Source organism: Macrosteles quadrilineatus, unplaced genomic scaffold (genome assembly GCF_028750875.1).
Source record: "Macrosteles quadrilineatus isolate MER2022 unplaced genomic scaffold, UCM_ALF_1.0 Scaffold_1__1_contigs__length_201487025, whole genome shotgun sequence".
NCBI lineage: Eukaryota > Metazoa > Arthropoda > Insecta > Hemiptera > Cicadellidae > Macrosteles > Macrosteles quadrilineatus.
The window spans coordinates 132,999,021-133,020,956 of record NW_026542594.1 but is presented as its reverse complement, the minus strand read 5'-3'; the positions used below and the strand labels follow the sequence as shown (position 1 = coordinate 133,020,956).

Below are 21,936 nucleotides of genomic sequence, written 5' to 3'. Positions count from 1 at the left end.
TACCCTACCAGACGCGGAAGAAAACGTTGTCGTGTATAATCTATGTGTCGTGTTATCTGTTAATTCAATTCTCGCGTTAGAGTCTATTTCAAAAATTAGGTTCGATAGCTTGTACAGCTAGTTAGGATGCTGAATGTTCTTCGAGCAAAACTAGGATCGGTATCAAAGGTTATAGGATCAAACTAAACCTTGCTACGCTCCGATCGTTACCCTAACCCTACGCAAATGCGCTCTATACAACCAAGAGGTTAATGATAGATAGCCTGCACAGCTAACTAGGATGCTGAATATACTTCAGCAATCTAGGATAGGTTACGGTAGGTTAATCGTTACCTAAACGCCCGTATGAACCTCGGTCGCTACCCTAAACCCCACGCAAATGCGCTCTAAACAACAAAAAGGTTAAGGATAGATAGCCTGCACAGCTAACTAGGATGCTGAATACACTTCAGCAAACTAGGATAGGTTACGGTAGGTTAATCGTCACCCAATCGCCCGTGTGAACCTCGTTCGCTACCCTAAACCCACGCAAATGCGCTCTAAACAACAAAAAGGTTAAGGGCAGATAGCCTGTACAGCTAACTAGGATGCTGAATATTCTTCAAGCAATCTAGGATAGGTTACGGTAGGTTAATCGTTACCTAAACACCCGTATGCACCTCGTTCACTACCCTAACCCCACGCAAATGCGCTCTAAACAACCAAAAAGGTTAAGGGCAGATAGCCTGTACAGCTAACTAGGATGCTGAATATTCTTCAAGCAATCTAGGATAGGTTACGGTAGGTTAATCGTTACCTAAACACCCGTATGAACCTCGTTCGCTACCCTAAACCCACGCAAATGCGCTCTAAACAACAAAAAGGTTAAGGGTAGATAGCCTGTACAGCTAACTAGGATGCTGAATATGCTTCAGCAATCTAGGATAGGTTACGGTAGGTTAATCGTTACCTAAACGCCCGTATAAACCTCGGTCGCTACCCTAAACCCACGCAAATGCGCTCTAAACAACAATAAGGTCAAGGGTAGATAGCCTGTACAGCTAACTAGGATGCTGAATATACTTCAGCAATCTAGGATAGGTTACGGTAGGTTAATCGTTACCTAAACGCCCGTATAAACCTCGGTCGCTACCCTAAACCCACGCAAATGCGCTCTAAACAACAAAAAGGTTAAGGGTAGATAGTAAATCGTAAACACCTTATAGCTAATTGTGTTCTCTTAACTCTCTCTACGTTTTGATTAAATACCAGCAATTCGTTAAGCATACAATATAGGGTAGTAGGCTATAGAATGGCGTACACTGCCCAAAGGATGCTGCTTGTACTTCAGCAAAAGGAGGGATGTTTGGAAGGCAATATTGAGTTTATAGGACGTTATATTACACAAGCTTAGGCTATTGTCACCCTCAAATTATATAGCACTCCAATAACAACTAGGATAAGGCTTAACCTATTAAATCACTCCATAACTGTGATACAAGAAGGTTAGGTAATTGAGTAGCGTATTCCGCCCAAAGGATGCTGTTTGCACTTCAGCAAAAGGAGGGATATTGGAAGGTGACACAGAGGTTATGTAATATAAGATGTGTAGGTAAAAATCCTTTAAAAATACTCAATTGGCCTTACTAAGCTTTTGCTTTCCTCAATAGCCTAATGTATGCTAATTCGTCTGGATTTTATATAGCTAGTCGGCAAGATTTCTTTAACGTCAAACTAATTGTTTCCCAATTTAAAATCTAAATTAAATTGCAAAAATACCAATTAATCACTGATCAAAATCGAAAACCTCGTTTATTGGGAACAAATTATCGTAAATCAATTATTCAACATCGATCGTGAATATCCAAACGTAAAACAACTAGTTTCCCTGAATCATAAAATGATATCAAGTAGGCACTATACCTTAGAGAGAGACGTGTTGATTGGGTCACAAAATGGCACAGACTGTCCGTCGGCGCCCGGTCCCAGTGGTTTTGTTGCACGTCTGGGCCGGTCATGCGCAGAAACCAGTTTTGGCAGTCCGACTCGGCCTCGGCGGCGGCTCCATCGGTGCTCGCGCTAACTACTTGAGCCTCGCCTCGCCATGCTTAACCTCAAAATCGTTGATCGTTTGTACTACTATGATGATCCTCAAGTAAAAACGTTTTTGTATTGCGATCTCAGCCATGATATGATAAAAAAAAGTGAGGTGTAAAAAATCAACCCTTACAGTACATAGCAGTTAAATGGAATAAAATGGTTTTAATACTGTACATAGTGAGGTAAACATTTGCCATTTGTTACAAAACAGTCATTTTTTTAAAATGACTTCATGCAAATGGCGGCCATGTACTTCTCTACAAATGTTCATTCTGGTCTGAAAATCATCTGAAACTCAGGCCAGGAGATCTTATTCAACGCCGTTGATATCTTCTGTGATTGCCAACTTCAAATCCCCTAGAATGTGTGGTTTGTGAGCATAAACACGCTCCTTAAACAGGAAGTAATCACAGCTGGATAGGTCAGGTGACCTTGGTGGACACGGTATGTCACCAAAGTGAGAAATCACCTTGTTAGGAAACATTCATTCAATACTACTCTCAATCTGGTGATGTTTTCGGATGTTTTCGAAATTCTAACAAGGCCTGGTGGTTGCTTTCTTGTCATATTCCCAGTTGTTCGGAACCCTGAAACCCATCTTAATAGCATATTTTGGCTTGGAACCGTTCCGTGGCGTTCAATATTAAAATGTCCACTGAATTCCCGCTGGATTTGACGACGGATTCACTATTTTGGACCAAAGTATTGTATGCAAAAACGCGATGGTCTAAGGTCCACTGAGTCATTTCAACAAAAATGGCAAGCCTCACTGAAGGGTATGACATAACCTCAATCTTCCTACCACGTGCGACAACAATGGAACAGCTGTTTAAAAAACGTCCGGTTCCTTTGTGTCACCTTCATACTTTCATAAGAAAGTAAATTTTCAAATAAATAAGTTATGGGTGAAAAACAGATTTCATACATTTAGCGTTAGCTAAGAATGCATACCCTAACCATAGCTAGGAATCTGGCTAATAGTTTACATCAATATCACTACCTACTTCTTCAGGATCATCAACCAGCCCTTCAAAATCACTTCTTATAATGCACCACGTATATCACTACTGAATGAATTAGGCTTTCCAACGACCCATTAAGTAACAAAATCAGTCCAATAGAAGTTTAGATTTAGGCCCGATTTCACTAAACACTTAAACCGCCGTTAAACCATGCTCTAACTGCAGTTAACTCTTAACTGACGAAATCGGATTTCACCACCCGCCGTTAGAGCTAGTTTAGACTAAACCGTCGTTAGATAATTAACTGCCCAATTTTGACCGGTTAACTTCTTTAATCCTTCGTTAAGGAATGTCAGCTGGCTTTAAGTTTAAGGTTTATATTGAAAGGCGAAATGGTAGAAGAGAATACGGTACGAATTAGCTTTTGAAAGTAAGTGATGGCAATGAAGAGTAGCCTATGTTGTTCGCCGAACTAGGTGGAAAAGAGAAAGGGTTAATGATTGTAATAACAAAGATGAAATTGATTTTATTATTAGATATGAACTATCAAAACGTTTAGCCTATTCTTTAGGAAATGAATACAAACCACTACGTTTAGGATATCCCACATAGTGCATTGCTTTAGGTTATCCCACAGGGTTTTTAGTTAAGGCGTATATCTGTGATCAGCGACCGCATTGAACTGATTGGCGATCAAGGGCCATACTCTTTTATCCCGGCTAAAAAGAGTGTCCCGGCTCTTCTACCAACATTATCAAATTTATTATTTCATTGCTCGAAAAAATAGGCTGCCTTTTCTTTCTCCCGGCTTTGGGTAACCCTAACCCAACGTTCAAACAATTGTTTTGCGTTCGGTCAGACGTAATTAAAGCAAAATCTAAACCTAAATTGTCATTATTCTGCTAGTATTTTATAGAAAATAATTTTTCACTACTTCAAATGTACCAAACTGGTTAGTGAACAAACAGAATATTGAACATCCCTGTAAAAAGTTGGATTTTGAGTCTTGACTCGACCTCGAAACTCAATCAATTTGTTCCTCGAAAATGTTTGATCAACATTGCTTTGCCTTTATTTACTTATGTTAATTTCTTTGGTATTTATTCTTGCTTTCTATTGTTATTTTGCTCAGAATCTATTGTATTCCTGTAAGCTTGCTGTCTCCAGTTTTGTTTTTACTACCTCATAGACACTGATCTATTTTCTAGGTTATGTTTATGATTACTTGCTCCCGTAACAGCACGGTATTATGACAGTTCACTGCCACCGCCACCTGGATTGGCAAGCATGTTTCTTTAAAACCTTTTTTCTCAGCTCGTGTGCATCGTAGGGAAAATCTACGCAAACTGTTAGTAAGCTATTTTCCTGTATGTGTGCAGAATCCCTTCATAAATTAAAATAGGCTCAAAGATAAGCACAAAAAATGAATTTGAATTAACAAAAAATTAACATAGTCTTTATGGGTTGCCATGCTGGTGACGAAATAACAACGGAATATAGACATAAAATCAAAACAAATGTAAGCAATTCCAATCACATGTTTTATTTTCAGTGTGGGGTCAAAAATAGAGAAGCCTGTACAGTGCAATTGGATTTATTTTAGCAAGAAGCAGTTAAGGTGTGGTGGAATATCTTTGAAGATGAACATGTTAAGTGCTATCATGTGTTCATTACGTGTAACCTTTTGAGGTTAAATCAAAACAAACAAACTGGCATAATATATTCTTGGAATTTGACAATAGTTAAATATACTTACTCTACTTTAATAAAATCACTTTTTTATTAGAGAATATTTGCTGTGAATAGAGACATGATTCCTAATTCCAAATCAACTAATGAATAAATTGTTATTTAATTATTGCCTTAAAATAAACAATAAAGTGATGGTTGCTTTGAAAATAATTAATTTAACATGAGCAGATATTAAAATATTGAATCTTCTTACAAAATTAATGTTGATCAGAATAATGTAGTTGCTGTGACTGGGATACACATGATAAACTGTTTTGACATAATGAAGATTTATGATTCGGAAAATGTTGTACGATAGGCCAAGGAAGCAAGATTCGAGTTTGGTTTATAAAATGCAGTAGCCTTAACACTGAATGTTTTCTAATAAATCAGACAATGACATGGCCTACTAAATTTAATTTGATCTTAAATAAAATTTCTTTCATAAGTAATACAACATTGTCCCTAATTGACAACATGCCAGTTTGTTTGTATGTAAGTGAAGGTGATATTCTAAAAGATAAAAAAATTTCCTACAAATTGATACCATGCACTTCTTGGAAATACTAAAAAAAGGCAGCCAAAAGTTGCACCGAAATAAAAAGTGTGAAAAGCACCGTTTTCAATGTATTTCTTATGGAAAATATGTTTTTTTGAAATATTTTCACCATAAATCTAACAAAAACTAACTTTCATAATTATTTGCAAATCTACACGAATTAAGCTTTCTAATGACTTATTAATTAATAAAATCGGTCCAGTAGAACTCTAGATTTAGTTGTACAAAGATTTTTTAAACTGTATAATAAGTAGATAAGCCATCTTGATCAGAGGGTTCAGAGGGAGGCAGTAAACTGAGTTCCCCCTTGATGTATACATTTATATTATGAAAGGAAAATCCGGTATTGTCGGGAAGAAAATTTAATTGAAAGCTTTTATTTTCCCTTCCAAAATCCTTTGCATAAAATGATTATACATATCTAATAATTATTTTAAACAATTTTCACAGTTAAAATTCATGTGCAAATGACACAAAATTCAAACATGACCTATCTATCCCAGAGCATGATTGCATACCTGGAGCCAGGCCATTGCAGCAACAGCATTGGCTGCTAACACTGCCCTTGGAGGTATTGCTCTTCTGCGGGACAGAAGCCACATTCCTGATATCACCATGAGTGTTGAGGTGCCCTGTAAAATCAATAATCTTCTAATATAGCATACACCAGAACTATTTGTTGGTTAAAAGATGTTTGCGGCACTATTTATCACTGTGAGCTCATTCCATCACAAATCATGGGTGAAAATGTAAATAATAACCCTTTAAAACCATAACATCAATATTACCAACCGTGACTTTTTTCAAATAATTATTGCCACGTATGAATTGACAATAGTTTCTCATTTTCCAAATCTGAGTTTCTTACGGCAATTCTTTGAAAACACATTGTTCATTTACAAGATTATTTTTTTCAAATTCAAAACAATTTCTTGATGACCAAACAAAATTTTTGATATTTTAAATATGTGAGTAAATGGTCTAAATACATTAATGAACCACAATTGTATTTACCAGAAGCCTATGGTCAAATTGAACTGTAGTAGGGTTTTCAGTAAAGTTGCGAATAGCTGGGGAAAATCTCAAGATGTCATCTGGTATCCACTTATCGGCCATTTTGGGGAAAGAGTTATATATTAATCCAGCATCCAAGCCCGCAACAAAGGCTCCTAAAACAAAAAGTACCTACACGGTATACAAAGTGTTTATTTTAATAGTTTAATCCAATTATGAGCCCCAATTGACTTTCCTGGGTCACAAAGTACTGTACGGGGGAACAAGGAATGAAGTATAGACATGGCAACAGTTGTACTCCAAATAACTGCCGTACTCAATATTAAGGAACCACAAACAGTTTTTTAAAGGAAGTTTTTTTTCAGCCCTCACGTAGGAATTCTATCTGAGATTGGTAGTCTTTCTCAATTTACTTATATTTTTACTCTAGTTTCTAAATCAAGCTCTACATTACACTGAGTATGTTTTTTTTTCAGGGAAAAAATAATAGAGCCTACATATTGTTTAAAATAATTAATTATGTTAAAAATGTCTAAATAAACATTACAAAATAAGTTTATTTTTTATTTGAGCACAAATGGGTCTTTTTAATATTTAGTAAACAACATTTAATTTGGTAGCCTATTAGGTATGTAGAAAGTGAAACTGTGACCATGACAAGTGACAAATAAGTATCAAAACATTAAGATCCTTACCTGAAATGGCTGTAAGGAAAATAAGTCCCTTGCAGGAGTGAGCGAGTCCACGAAACTTGGCGGCAGCCTTTGTTACCTGAGCTAATCGTTCTGCAGGCAGCAGATGGTCAAGAGCAGACCACAAGAACAGCGAGTATAGCAGGAATGCTAGAGACAGATGAGCTGCCAGTCGATACTGTGACACGCGAGGTACATCACTTGGCCCATCAAACTTGTTCTCTAAGCCAGACTTGACCATGTACCATCCCATCAAGCCCTGCGGTTCCAAACATAAGTTCAGTGTCAATGTACATCTGAGTGAAAAAATAAAGGAAACTAAATATTTTATAGGTTGGGTCAAATGTATGAAATATACAGGTAAGAGAATAAAGCAGGATAACGTTTGGAGAAATGAGATTTTTAAAGGATATTACGAGTGGGGGTGTAGAGATAGGAATAAAGGAATCAAATGTGGATTTGTTGAAGACAATTTTTTGAGGGGGAAATGAAAGATAAAAAACTAAAATGGTTTAGATATGTGAGAAGAATTCAAGAAAAGATAATTCTTATGAAAATGAAGAACACTAGAACTCCAATAAGCCGAATCGAAGAAAGAATTTAAACACCCTGAAAGTACAGTAATAAAATTTGGTATTAGAGAAGAAAATTTGGCCTTGATTGCGGCCAAATTCTCCCGTAGTCGTGTACACATCATCAACACCTGCATTCACGGTAACATAATCTTGTCTTCCAAGATAAAGAACAGATCTTCTGTGGTATCGTAGGCATCATCATCGTCTCCTGCGGTCACGGAAAGACATCATCTTCCTTGTGATCTCAGCAAAAGCGTCAACTTATCTCTTGCGAAATATGTGATCACGATAGTAAAAGCTTAGCTTGACTTCTTCGACTAGTGCTATTTTCTATAAAATACCCTGCATTTCTGTAAAAATCCACACACATTCTTCTTCTTTTTTTTTACATCCCTGTTACGCAATTCTTAGAAGAATTCTTTCCATTTGGGTTCCTTCATCGTGTTTCACTCAGACCCAGTGTGTTGATTTTATAATTTTTCATCTCCTTTTCAATACTACTTGTCATCGTTTTCACATTCCAAATTCCATATAGAGTCCTTATTTTCATGCCAAAAGTCTGAGCAATTTGATCTGTCCAGTTTATTTATTTTGTTACAGTTTTAGTAATAAGTTGAATTTAAGAGAAAACAGGTTATTAGCCCACCTTCTCCGGTCCAGTTGGTGGGATCGCCACCTGCGGCCTCAGGCTGCTGGGTTTTCTGGCAGGGTATCCTCCCTTAGCCTTAAGGTTTACCACCTTTCACAGGGCAGTCAAGTCTTGACTCATCTGCCTCCATTACTTTAGAAGCTAAGCTTTCCTCCAATATCTCATACACTACAAAAGAAATAAAAATCAATGCCAGGAACAATAATCCTCTGGAAGTAGGCCTTATGGTAATTGAGCATATGGACCAATTTCAATTTGTTGGAAGCACTGTGTCAAAGATGGAGGGGGACAGATGAAGACGTAGCCAGTAGGATTAGGAGCCAAAGGAGAATTTGCAAAATTAACACCAGTGTGGTGATCAAACCAGATACGAAGGAATACCAATATAAGAATATTGTAAACAAATGTTAAATCCGTTCTCTTGTATGGTTGCCAGACATGGAAAGTCACCAAGGCAGTCACCAGCAAGTTGCAGGTCTTTATAAACAAATGTCTCCGAACAATTTTCAAAATCCATTGGCCACAAAGAGTAACAAATGATGAGCCAATGAGAAGAGCACATGATCATAATCATAAATCATAAATCTTTATTGGTCATTAAATAACAGAGTTACAATAGACCTCGTCAACAATGAAAAAGGTGCCAAAAAGGGCCATAGATTCTAGATAGTTTGATAAACACAGCCATTAAAACCTCAAAACTGACACAGGTACAGAAATCTAATGTCTTCAAATGTCATGAAAACCCTATTGGAGAAGCCATCAAGAAAATGAAGTTAACTTGGATAGGCCACACTCTAAGACAACCAAATGATATCATCAGCAAACAATCTTTAGAGTGGAACCCCCAAGGAAGCAGAAAACGGGGAAGACCAAAGATAACTTGCAGGAGGTCCACCGAGAAAGAGATGGAGGAGGAAGGCAAGAACTAGAGAGAAGTAAAGCAGCTGGGCCAGAACCATGTACGGTGGAGAGCTTTTCTTGCGGTCCTAAGTCCCCTTACAGGAACTAAGTCATGTCCGTAAAAATACAACCATCCAAAATGTTGACTTTAAAAATATGGAATGGTGCCATGATTAGGATAGTTGGAGTTATACTGTAGATATGAGAAAACTGATCTAGAAGAGGGTGAATAAATGACATGAAGAGGGATGTGAAAAGAAATTATAAAAATTACATATATCATGGAGGTAGAGGAACAGGAACAAACATGCCATTACAATTAGAATTACAAACTAGTATTAAAAATTACTCCATATATTTAATATTTAATCCACAATATTAAAATCTATACTATGATACAAGTAACATTTGCGCACATTGATTTCAAAAACGGCTCCTATGATTTCCTCTAAACTATACAATACAATATGTAATGTATTGTATTATTTAGACTTATTCTAAATGTGATACAGGATGAAAATTAATCCCTTGACGCTTGTGTAAATCATATGCTTTAGACTCTAGAGTAAAGTCTTTACTCATGTCTCAATGGTAAAGTCTTTACTAAAGAGACTCAAGTAAAGGCTGACATTTTTGTCTTGCTATCCCTAAAATTTAACCTTTGAAACTTCATTATCGAGCCGAAAATCATATCTCAGAGTATTCTGATTGCAGTTTTTACCCATGTAGCACAGATGGTTGGGCCAACGTTGGCCAACTGTGGGACAGTTGGTCGATGGTTGGTTGGAGCTTCCACAACCAACCAACCGTTGTCCAACTGTATATCTCGTAGTTGGGCCAACCAATATTTACAACTGTGGACCAACATCGGTTCATTGTTAATGAAATACATTAATATGCATTGTTGGGTATCATACATCAAGCCAACCGTTGTTCAACCGTTTTTCACTCCGTTGGACCAACAAAAGATACTTTTGTTGGACCAACGATGGTCCATAGTTGAGTTTACACGACTTTCATTCTCTGGGTCTAGCTTTCACAACATAATTATAATAAAATATCTGGTTTTACAATACCTTTATCAGTTCCAAAAGTTTCCAAAAGTTTTTGGAACTGATAAAGGTATTGTAAAACCAGATATTTTACATATTACAGTTCCGGGGCTACAACAATGAATTTTAATAATTATAATAATGCAAATATTTTTTAAATTAATATTCTTTAACTTATTTGCAACAATTTAAGGGGAAAGAGTAATTAATCATATAACAGTCAATTATAATAGCATTAATAATCTAACGGTAATTAATTAATCTATATTCAAATACCAGTATCCTCTCTAACTCCAAAAAAAAAAATAACTACTTATGATGCCTTAACAGATTAACAGAATCATATTATACTGTGTAGTATCAAAAATGTTTGAAGTATTGCGACCATTGTAACTGTCGGCTACTCTTTCACCACTTGAAAACTCTCTGTATCAACAATCACAGATAGCTCAGTGGTAAGGTAAGAGGCTCATAAGTCGAAGGACCCGGGTTCGAGACCCGTCTGGGCCAAAAAATTTTGTTCCAGCTTTTTTTCAAAATTTGTTTTTATGAACTATTTAATCAATTTACTCAACTAATAATTATGCTTTTCGTACTAAATCTTTATTATTTTGTGTGAAATAATTTTGGTTGGGCCATTGTTGGACAAAGGTTGGCTGGAAAACAGTTTAAAGAGGTGACATTTCTACCGTTGGCCAACTGTGTGGCTCCACAATTTACCAACGTTGGCCCAACCATCTGTGCTACATGGGTACTAGGTACCTATTTTGCCTTTTAGCGAATTTCCATAGGTAGAAGTAGCTATTACCATAGGTGGCACGGTATGACCTCGACCCGGGACCGATATACCTTTCGTTCAAATTTTTATATATGTATATTATAATAAAGATTTATATATAATATACATCCTTGAACGCGATAACTTAAGTAATTTTTGTCCGATTTTGATGAAATTTGGCTTGAAGATGTAGGGTGGAATAAACTTAAATGAGTTTGCAAAACAGCATGATCGGACTATGGAAACGGGGTAGAAACGGGGCCAAGCACAACACTGTACGATGTGTCTAATGGCTAAGTCAATTAATTGGTAGAGGAAACCCGATATCAAAACTAATATAGGCCAATAAACTATGAAATATGAGATAAACTATTATTAACATCTAGTCTTATGCAATTTGGCTCTGCTTCAATAAAATGACAATACTACTGTTTTTAAATGACATTATTTTTATTTTGGTTTTTTGTGTCAGTACCCTAATGTGTATCTATTCAGGCCTGCAATGGGTTTCAATGACTTAAGGCCACAATGTTGTAGACATGTTGCTGATTTTCTGATCAGCAAAATGTATTACAGTGTTAATGATAACCCAATGAAACTAACCAATCAATATGACTCTATTTTGTATGACATAGAAACTATTTTTTTTTCTGTCATCGTTTAACAAATTTTGCCAACTTGTTTACAAACATTTTTTATGCATAAGACATATTGTTGTACATTAGGTTAAGTTAGTAATAATCTTGACAATGTCATCTGTTTTTTAGCTGTGCTATGATTTAAAACGTTGATGTGACAATAAAGAATCATTTATTTATTTATTTATTTGACATAGCACTAATACTTAATTATGATAAAATTTTATAATATTATAATTGATTTTATTGCATATTTTAGACTATATTTTATAATACCATGGAAATTTAACATATGTAAGCCTATGTTCATTTTAACTTTCTCCCCCTATACCATAGTAATTGGAGAAAATATTGTTTTAGTCAGAATTTTCGAGTTTGAGTTTTGAGTGGATATATCCGTTTTGGGACCCCCTGGACAAAAAAAATATATATATAAAATATATGTATTTTGAAGTGATCTCTCTCTGTGTGTGTGTGTGTGTGTGTGTGTGTGTGTGTGTGTGTGTCTGTATTCACCGAATAGTGGCATCCTTCACCGGCACACGGCCGTACTGTGGCACCTTCAAAAATTGTGGCACCTTTTTCAGGGTGCCACAGCTAATTCGATCATTTTTGAGGTTTTCCAGCATTATTACGTCGTTTAAACATCACATGCCACAATTGAGTATTTTTGAACTCGTTGATGTGAGTTTAAGTAGCGCAGGTACACACCGAATTGTAAAACACGAAACCATACAGGTAGCTAGCGCGCCTCGCGCCGTCTGCCGGAACTATAACTTTCCTAATGCTACGTTGCCAATTCTCGCGCCAGCTTACACTCTAAATAGTGGCACCATGCCACAATTCAGTATATATCAACAGTGTGTGTACAGGATGCCACTTAATGAGTTGTAGCGCTTGAGCAGTGTGTAGAACAGTGCAACAAGCAACTAATAAACTAATAATACTGTTCTGCCACGTACTATAAAACAATTCAAGTACCATAAATAATATACTTTTGCTCCGAGTGGTGAACAATGTTTTACATTAAAAATAATTTGTGTTGTAAATAATTATTTAAATTGTTTTTATGCCACCATTAAAAAATGTATTTTTGTTTACAAACATAAATTGGTAACGTACCTTAGTTACTTTGTATCAATTGAATTTTTACATTGAAACAATAACAATGTTTTAGGTTAGAACACTATATAAGTTGTCCTATGCTGCAATTTTTTATCTTACAAACTATTTCGTGCTGACATCTGTTTTATTAACATTCTAGTCATGTTGACAAAAATTTTACAATTACATTTCTGAATCACTCAGAAGAGGTAATTATTATTATTTTTTTATCATTTTATTTAATTTACAATCTGGTCAAAAAAATAAAACAATAAGCAAATGTGATAAAATTTAAACACAGTAGTTAGTCCTTATCCAACAATAAAGCTAACAAACAAACTTTGCATATTGGCACAAAGTTTAAAGTCCATAAATCTCTAAAAACGACTACTTAGGTCCAAAACATGGCATCTTTTCAATCTATATATACAGTTGCTGTTGTTCAACAAATTCAAAGCGAGGTAGTTGATATGGTACTCTAATTTCTTTAAGTATTTGGCACTTAACCTTGAAATTTCTTCTTTGATCGTTGGGGTTCGACTGTCTCTATGGAGCACTTCGTTGTTAACGAACCATGGTGCCTGAAGAATGTGTCTAAGAACTTAAGATTGGAATCTTTGGATGATGTTCAAATTGGATTCACTGGATGTCCCCCACAGTTGGATACAGTACGTCCACACTGGTTTTAGAATGGTTTTATATAAAAGCAATTTATTTTCTGTTGTTAATTTAGAATTTTGATTTAATAGGCAAGAAAGAGGTAAATTTCGATGCAACATTGCTGAAAGTTATGTTTTGCTTCTCACTCTCAGAGTATTCCAAAGACATCTAATGTTTCAATCCATGTTCAAATGTTATATGAGGTAAACATATAACCGAATAAATTAAAGTATGGTACTTAAATTAAAATACATATTACTAGGGTTGCTTTCAGAGAGGTGAAAGCCAGTTGAGCGGAAAAACGTAATTTGATATTTGTATAAGTAACTAAATGTAAAAACTCAATAGATGTACTAATGCTGGTTTTATTGGTTAAAATTATAATAATTCAAATTTATTTTACTACATCTTGTTATTCAGATACCTCTTCCAGAAGTGCATTATGGTAGTTTTGACCAGGAAAATATTACAGTAGTTGGAATCTGATATTAACATCCAAAAAGGGCATTAAAGTATAAAAAAGAGAACGGAAATTTAACATCCAAATTTAACTGTAGCCCACAACAAAAACATTGGGCTTCATTTTTCACCCTTACAATCGGTTAAAGTATTGAAGTATAAAAAAAAACGTAATTATTAAAAAAACTAGTATTAAAGTATAACAACAGGAGGGGAAATTTGACATTTAAATTCAACTGTGCAACATAAACATTGGTCTTCATTTCAACCCTTGCAATCGGTTAAGCTCAGCGTTCTTTGCTGGAAATAATTTATGATTGTTAATACCAAGTATTCTTGATATGATGGAGGATATTATTGTAATGTAACTAGAATGTACGTCTTCTACCATTATTAGGACGATTTAGAGACAGCATTTTTAATATTGTTCTTAATAATGGCCATTGGATACAGAAGATTTTGATGAAAAAGGCTTGCTACAAATTTAACATGGGGATGGAACGTCTGTAAGTTGTATTGATAGTCAAAGATAAAACATAGGCCTACGAAAAGCTTAGGGCTATTTTAATGTGAGACTCAAATGTAACACACCTTTAAAAGACTAAAATGAACTGAATTATCAATTATATATTTCAATGTGTAAAAATGTAAAAAATTCAAAAAGACTTACTTATTGAACAACAAAATAAGATGGCTGAAATGTAGGCCTAAACATAAGTAATAAGTAAACATCGCATTCAGCTGATTTAAGTGAAAACAGAATAACAATAAGAAGGGAAGACATGTCTTAAATATACAATGTAGATAATATGATTAGAAATGGGAACCGGAGATTTGCCAACGGGTGTCAGGTAGATGGGGGGATGCCTTCGGCCACCTCTTGGTGCGGAGAATTGCCAACGGTGGTGGTGGGAGAAAGAGTGTGACGGAGGGAGGGAGAGCGATTGTCAGGGATGTCTACGCTTGGCAGTTGTGCGCTTGTCGCAGTGGGTTAGGTTAGGTTAGGTTAGGTTAGGTTAGGTTAGGTTAGGTTAGGTTAGGTTAGGTTAGGTTAGAAATTCAATACATTTCCTTTCACAGTCAGAGGTACATAACTCCATTACTTTGAACACAGTCAGCATCCTGCCTGGTTTGTCCAATGTCCACCCCTAGCGGAAGCCACCCTCACGGTCACGTGTAACCTCTTTCTCTCCCCCTCCCCCTCTCGCGCAACCCACAACCGTTGGCAAAACTCCGCAGTATGTGGAATTCATGGACAACGATGTAAAAACTACTGGATTGCGCTCTCAGTAGCACTGCGGGCGCTGTTTTCGGTCTAGCTCCCCCCACCATCTACTGGCAGTAGCCGACGCAGCCCATACACTCACCATTGTAAAACGGGCCTTTTTAAGTTGCTGCTCTGTTTAAATATATAGATATAAAATATTGCTAATACATGCCAAAAACTTTTACTATTCTAAACTTTATGTCTTCTTCTTTTCGTGCAAAAAATAACACATTTGAACTCTTAAAAACCCTACTACATTTGTCCAGTTTTTACCGCAAATCTATGCTTGACATTAACGTGATAGGCATACTTTTTTATGACCTATTTTGTAAGATACATTGTCATTAAACATTGAAAGAAAAAATATCGCGTTTACGTCAAACATTTACGTTACCACTGCGGCAAAAACTTAGCAAAATTATTCTAAATGTTTAGGTACTAGTTTTTCGATTAATAAAATAGAATTTCAAACACAAATATTGTACTTTATATTTCTCCTTTGTAATCACTTATTATTTTACCATGTACAATTTGGAACTAGCAATATCAGTTGTCTAAAAAACTCTACAAAACTGGTTTAGTGAATTTGTAGTTTTAAAGAATTCAAATGGGTTATTTTCTGCAAGAAACAAAACAGACATAAAAGGTTTAACTAGTAAAAAGAGTTTGACAAGCGTTAGCAATATTTTATCCCTATAAATTTCAACAGTGCAGCAAATAAAAAGTGTGTTTTATAATGGTGAATGTATGGGCTGCGTCGGCTTCTGCCAGTAGGTGGTGGGGGAAGCTCGACCGCGCGGCCAACACTGAGCCAGCGATCCATGAGTTGTTTATATCGTTGTTCATGGATGGGGACCCTTTCTACCTGATACCCGTTGGCAAAACTCCTACACTCATTAGAAGTTCATAGCCTACTTCTGGACAGGCCTAGCCAATTATCCATACCGTGAATAAAAGTGTACTTCTATTAGCCCAGGTAATTAATTATTTACTTATTACGGTTGTAACTGGACGTATGTATAGTCCGTGGCTTGGCAATCAAATAACAGTATTTAAATAGGATAGGCTACTGTTATCAACTTTTGAAATTACTGGATTGTTACCAAATTACTGTTTCACAAAATACAGATTCCATTTTCAACCGAGCCATTAAAATGAGGATTTGCCGAACAATTATTAATATTATAGAATAGTATTTAATGCTATACAACTTTTCACATTTCATAAATTATATGTTAGTTTTGCTATAGTCAAAGGTCCAAATTCAAAAATGTTCTTTTCATTTGGTTTTTATGTAGTAATGTGCTAGAATCATTGACTTTATATCAAGTCAATGCTAGAATACTGTAGATGGCTTGTTAAGACCATAACGCAAGCATTTTTCAAATCGTTTACCCGTTTAACCAAATATTCCAAAAGATAAAAATTATTTGGTGCAAGACAAATAAACAACCCGATCACCTATCTATAACCTACACTTTACCTCCCTAATCCAACCTTACTTTAAAACACTTAATGTAGTCAAGAATACTCATAAACCCCGACCTACCTTCACCTACCACCTACCACATGCCTAAATTAGATCAGTGTTCAATCTGCGTTTTAAGTGTAATAACTTACTGCACCGTCGATGTAATTCAACATAATATAACCTGTGAGGTATTATCGGATTAAATATCGATTTCGATGCGGTTAGATATATCGCTTATTTTTTTATCAGAATTTATTTTACAATCGGTTCAAATATGAGAACAATAAGTAAAACATATATCAAAACAATGTCAGGAAACATTAAACAAGCACCTGTTCATCAACAAGCCTTGCCAAAAATTGGAACAATCATTTAAATATTTACAGAAATCTGTAGCTTAGGTCCAGCACATGCACAACACTTTTTAATCTGGTAATGCACTGACTATTGTCCAGCAGATTAACAGCAAGACTGTTCGAAATCCTAATTTCTAACATTGGCTGTTTCTAATCAGCCGGCAACACAAATAGGTTCCGAGGAAAGTAGTCACAGGTCCGTATCCCTTCGCTCCTTGTTAAACATTGGAAATTTTAAGTTCGATTTAAATTGCATTAGCATAATCTAATTGAAATTTGTTTGTTTAAAACCCATCTCACTATTAGTCTAAAATTTTGTTAAGTTTGGCTGAAATGCGTTCAGTCGTTATTGAGTGATGTTTCTCTATTTGTTGCATTGAAGTTGATCCCAAAGAGCTTCGCTCGCTCCGCATTGACAGTAGCTGCTTAAATAGTTTTTTCTCTTTGTACCATTTTTACAGCCAAAATGTCGTGTTATTTTCAATAATGTTACCAAACCAGTGCGCTAAAGTCCGTAATATAGGCAGGTGCAAATAATTTGTCAAGGTGGGTACCATTTTAGACAAAGTTTCTATGTTTGGATTTTATTAGACACGATAAGAACAGATATTTCTACATAAATATTTGATATGTGTAGTATAATATGATAAAATATAGGCATAAGTGGTGAAAAAGGCAGACACCAACCCGTGCAAGTGATATTTTTAAGATAGTTCAATAAGAAATAATTTAAGAATTGCTGTGATAAAAGGACTTTTTCGTAACTGATTCGTACTGATTCGTAACTGACTTTTAAGGACTGATTTCGTAATGGGACGTTATATTGCAAAACATGACATGATAAAGAAGAAAATCAATTTTTAAAATCTGAAAATAACATTGCAAATACTTATTTGGTAGAATTCAGTAACTCCCAATAAATGTGTGTTGTTTGAAATACAATTTAAAAATGAACAGCTGTTTCATTAAAAAGTATTATTAACATGGCCAAAATGTAAACAGCTCTGTGGAGGGATCTTTAAAGGCTTCTGGGGCAGAGTCCTAAGGGATTTTGATTAGTCTTTCTTTTGATACCTAACTCATCTACAGACCAAGACGTTTCTTTGGACACCCCTACCAAGTTTGGGTCTCTAAATCCAACGTACAAAAATAGTATATTTCGTACCTAGGGCCGAAAGTGAGGTTTTGCCGACTCGAGATCGGGTTTTTAGTTCGAGACGAATTCGAGAACGTGAAACGATCGAGAGCTGCAAACCCATATTGGCTCGTGGTACGAACGCTATTTTTCACCCAAGTATGTTTTGCAATATAACGTCCCTCTTATTTATGTGAAATATTTTGAGGAATCAGCAAAATAAAAAATAACAATAAATAGTTGTCTAGGCAGCTGTGACAAAAAAACAAGTCTATTGCAATGCCATGGATACAGCTTGTGCATTTAATATACATTAATGTTTTAAGTAAATAGGCGAACAAGTGATTTTGCGGCCCTAGGGATGTAAACCCCTGCTCGGTCCCTATATGACGATGACAGCTGGCATGGCCAGCAAAACGTAACTTTCAGCCACCAATATAAACCAGCTAAATGTATGTAAAACAGCTAAAAACATCATAGTGAGGTGAAAAATTCGTTACGCATACTTTTACATTACCATGAATTAATTATATGCATACAGAAAAAACGGAGTCATACTTATTGCGTATTTTAATGTAAACTAGTGGCTTGTAGGGACATAGTCCCTAAAAAGCTTAAACGGAAAAGGAATTATTGTTGGAATATTTAAACAAACTCAGAATCAAATTATCTATATGTCAGGATAGGCCTAGATATCCCACAACAACATATCTTTTGTGCAAAAAAACAAAACAGTTTGTTGTTTGTCTTTGTTTGCTTTTGTTGATAACGTTATGTTCAATAAAGAATTTGAATGATTCCAGAGGTTTAACTGCTAAAGGCAGCAAACATGTTTATGAATAAATATTGGTTTTTTAAGGTAGCTTTGGTTTTTTGGTTAATGCTGATAACAAGGCTTCCCCGATTGAAATACAGTATTGGAAATTGTCTTCGTCAAATAAGAAAAGGCAAAAAATGGTGTGTTGAGATACCCTACCCAGTTATTATTTCTAAGTCTATGCTCATTTTGTAAAGGTTTAACAAAATTATTCTTAAGTAAAGGCATCCCATTGACAGAACTTGGACCTAAATTTGTTTGTGATCAACATTAAAAAACCACTATTAGCCTAGTGTAAGTATATGTGGTGTTAATCCTCCTAAAGGTGCGATTGATTTGCATATTCATATTCTACCAAAAAGGGCCTAGTCAACGTCTAATTACTAACTATTTTGCGGCTAGTTAGGGTTCCATTACCCAGTTATCGAAACTAATCACGACATAAATATTTTTGGTTCGTTTAAATACCTGTACGAACCTACTTCATCTCTATTCCCAAATTGTTTTCTAAGAGTAACCGTTGAGGTTATTCCACTTCATACAAAATATTGATTAAACACTCTAATAAATTTCAAATATAATTGTTAGTAAATTAAAAAAAAAAAATTGGAATAAATCTTTTACGTATGTTTTGAAATAAAAACAAAGAAGATCTTCTTTTAATCTTGAATAGTTTCTTAAATCTTGAAAACAATTTATTTCAACTTTGACATAACTAAAAAGTCTTGATTAATAAAGGTAACGTTATCCCTTCATATAGTTGGTTTTATATAGTATACATTACATTTCAGAATTGACTGGCAAATGAGTAATCCAAATGTAAGCTTACTTGCTAATGATAAAATCACGATCAGCTGGATTGAAGTAAACAAAAATCAGCAGTAAATGCCTTCTAAAGCTATTCTTATGGAGAACATTGTACGTTATATCTAATTTTGTGTTAAGATTTTGGGAATTTAACTATTTTTCCCGCCGTCACGGGATAAAGACCTTTAATTTGAGCCCTCTCACGTCGTTCTACGACTTCCCAGTCGCCCACAATTTTGACGCAAAGAATCGGCTTACGTAATTAATATATAGATAGAATAGATTTCTTGTATATTCCCATGAAACTGATAATTTACCCAGCACATTAAGGCCTTTATTCCAAGTATCTCAGTTCGTAAACCATACATACAATGTGACGATAAAATATCAACAAAATAGCATGTAGTTTTATGTAATCCTCACGACATTTCATTTGGTCCATTGACTTTAAATCCAATAATTGTAAAAATTATTGGAGCTTTGAAAAAAAAACTTCATATAAAATCCTTACACTAATAAAAGACGACGTCATGAGCGCGGGAAATGAGCTACAGCGGCTAGGGCATAGCCACATGAATACAGAACGGAATGAAGGAACTAGAACGGAGAACTGGCAACAGCGCACGCGAGAAGTAGGGGGGGCGCACACACCGCTCAAGCACTACAACGCATTAGTGGCATCCTGTCCACACACTGTTGATATATACCGATTTGTGGCATGGTGCCACAATTTAAAAACTGGAATGTTAGATGTTAAAATGGAGTGTTCATTAAAAATATCGATGCAGACATGTTTCTACCACCTTCCTTCATCCACTGGTGGCCGCAGGTTGAAAGATGCCACAATTAGGTGTTTGCGAGTATTCGGTAAAACCCCGTATGTGTGTGTGTGCGTGTGTGTGTGTGTGTGTGTGTGTCTGTGTGTTTGTATTCACCGAATAGTGGCATCCTTCACAGGCACACGGCCGTACTGTGGCACCTTCAAAAATTGTGGCACCTTTTTCAGGGTGCCACAGCTAATTCGATCATTTTTGAGGTTTTCCAGCATTATTACGTCGTTTAAACATCACATGCCACAATTGAGTATTTTTGAACTCGTTGATGTGAGTTTAAGTAGCGCAGGTACACACCGAATTGTGGAACACGAAACCATACAGGTAGCTAGCGCGCCTCGCGCCGTCCGCCGGAACTATAACTTTCCTAATGCTACGTTGCCAATTCTCGCGCCAGCCTACACTCGAAATAGTGGCACCATGCCACAATTCAGTATATATCAACAGTGTGTGGACAGGATGCCACTTAATGAGCTATAGAGCTTGAGCAGTGTGTAGAACAGTGCAACAAGCAACTAATAAACTAATAATACTATACTGCCACGTACTATAAAACAATTTAAGTACCATAAATAATATACTTTTGCTCCGAGTGGTGAACAATGTTTTACATTACAAATAATTTGTGTAGTAAATAATAATTTAAATTGATTTACCTAACCCACCATGTTAAACTTCCCTATCCTAAGCGTGATGTATACAACTTCCTTACTTCTCGAGTGATGTAAAGTATCAAAAACTCACTCGGTGATGTAAAGAAACCCATTTAAATAACATTGAGTGCCTAACTTAAAAAATATAACTCTATGGAGCCAACGATGTTCAACGCTAGAAATCAGCTGTGCGCTTGAATGTTATTATTATGCTTTAAAGTATTTTCCTACCTAACCTAGCTTTTGTTAGTAAAAGAACGTTACTGATAGAAGATGAGTGAAATGGATAATGAAAAATATTGTACGTAAACCCATGTTTATTGTCGGGTCAGGTAAAATCTTGTACGTTACACGTTACGCAAGAGCGTGCTGTTTACATCACTTAGGTGAATTATGCAACTCGCTTCCGCTCGTTGCACAACATTCACCTGCGTGAAGTAAAAACGCTCTTACTACACTTGTAATGTAAATATCTATTACGCAACCATTAAAAAATTGATTTTTGTTTACAAACATAAATTGGTAACGTAGTTATTTTGTATCAATTGAATTTGTACACTGAAACGATAACAATGTTTGAGGTTAGAACGCTATATAAGTTGTCCTAGACTGCTTTTTTTTATCTTACAAACTATTTCGTGCTGATACATATATTTTTTTTTTAACATTTTAGTCATGTTGACAAAATATTTTGCAATTACATTTCTGAATCAGTCAGTAAAGGTAGATTTCGATGAATCAT

General features: G+C 35.6%; 1 protein-coding gene across 1 annotated transcript in view; it reads right to left on the bottom strand.

Annotated features, from left to right (window-relative positions):
- LOC128985264 (cytochrome c oxidase assembly protein COX15 homolog) overlaps positions 1-21,936 on the bottom strand; it is a 56,668-nt gene that overhangs the window by 8,564 nt on the left and 26,168 nt on the right. Inside the window, exons 6-8 of the mRNA XM_054404657.1 lie at positions 7,041-7,296; positions 6,346-6,500; positions 5,850-5,963 (exon numbers count right to left, since the gene is read on the bottom strand). Coding sequence (XP_054260632.1) covers positions 5,850-5,963; positions 6,346-6,500; positions 7,041-7,296 — 525 coding nt within the window. The remainder of the gene's footprint in view (positions 1-5,849; positions 5,964-6,345; positions 6,501-7,040; positions 7,297-21,936) is intronic.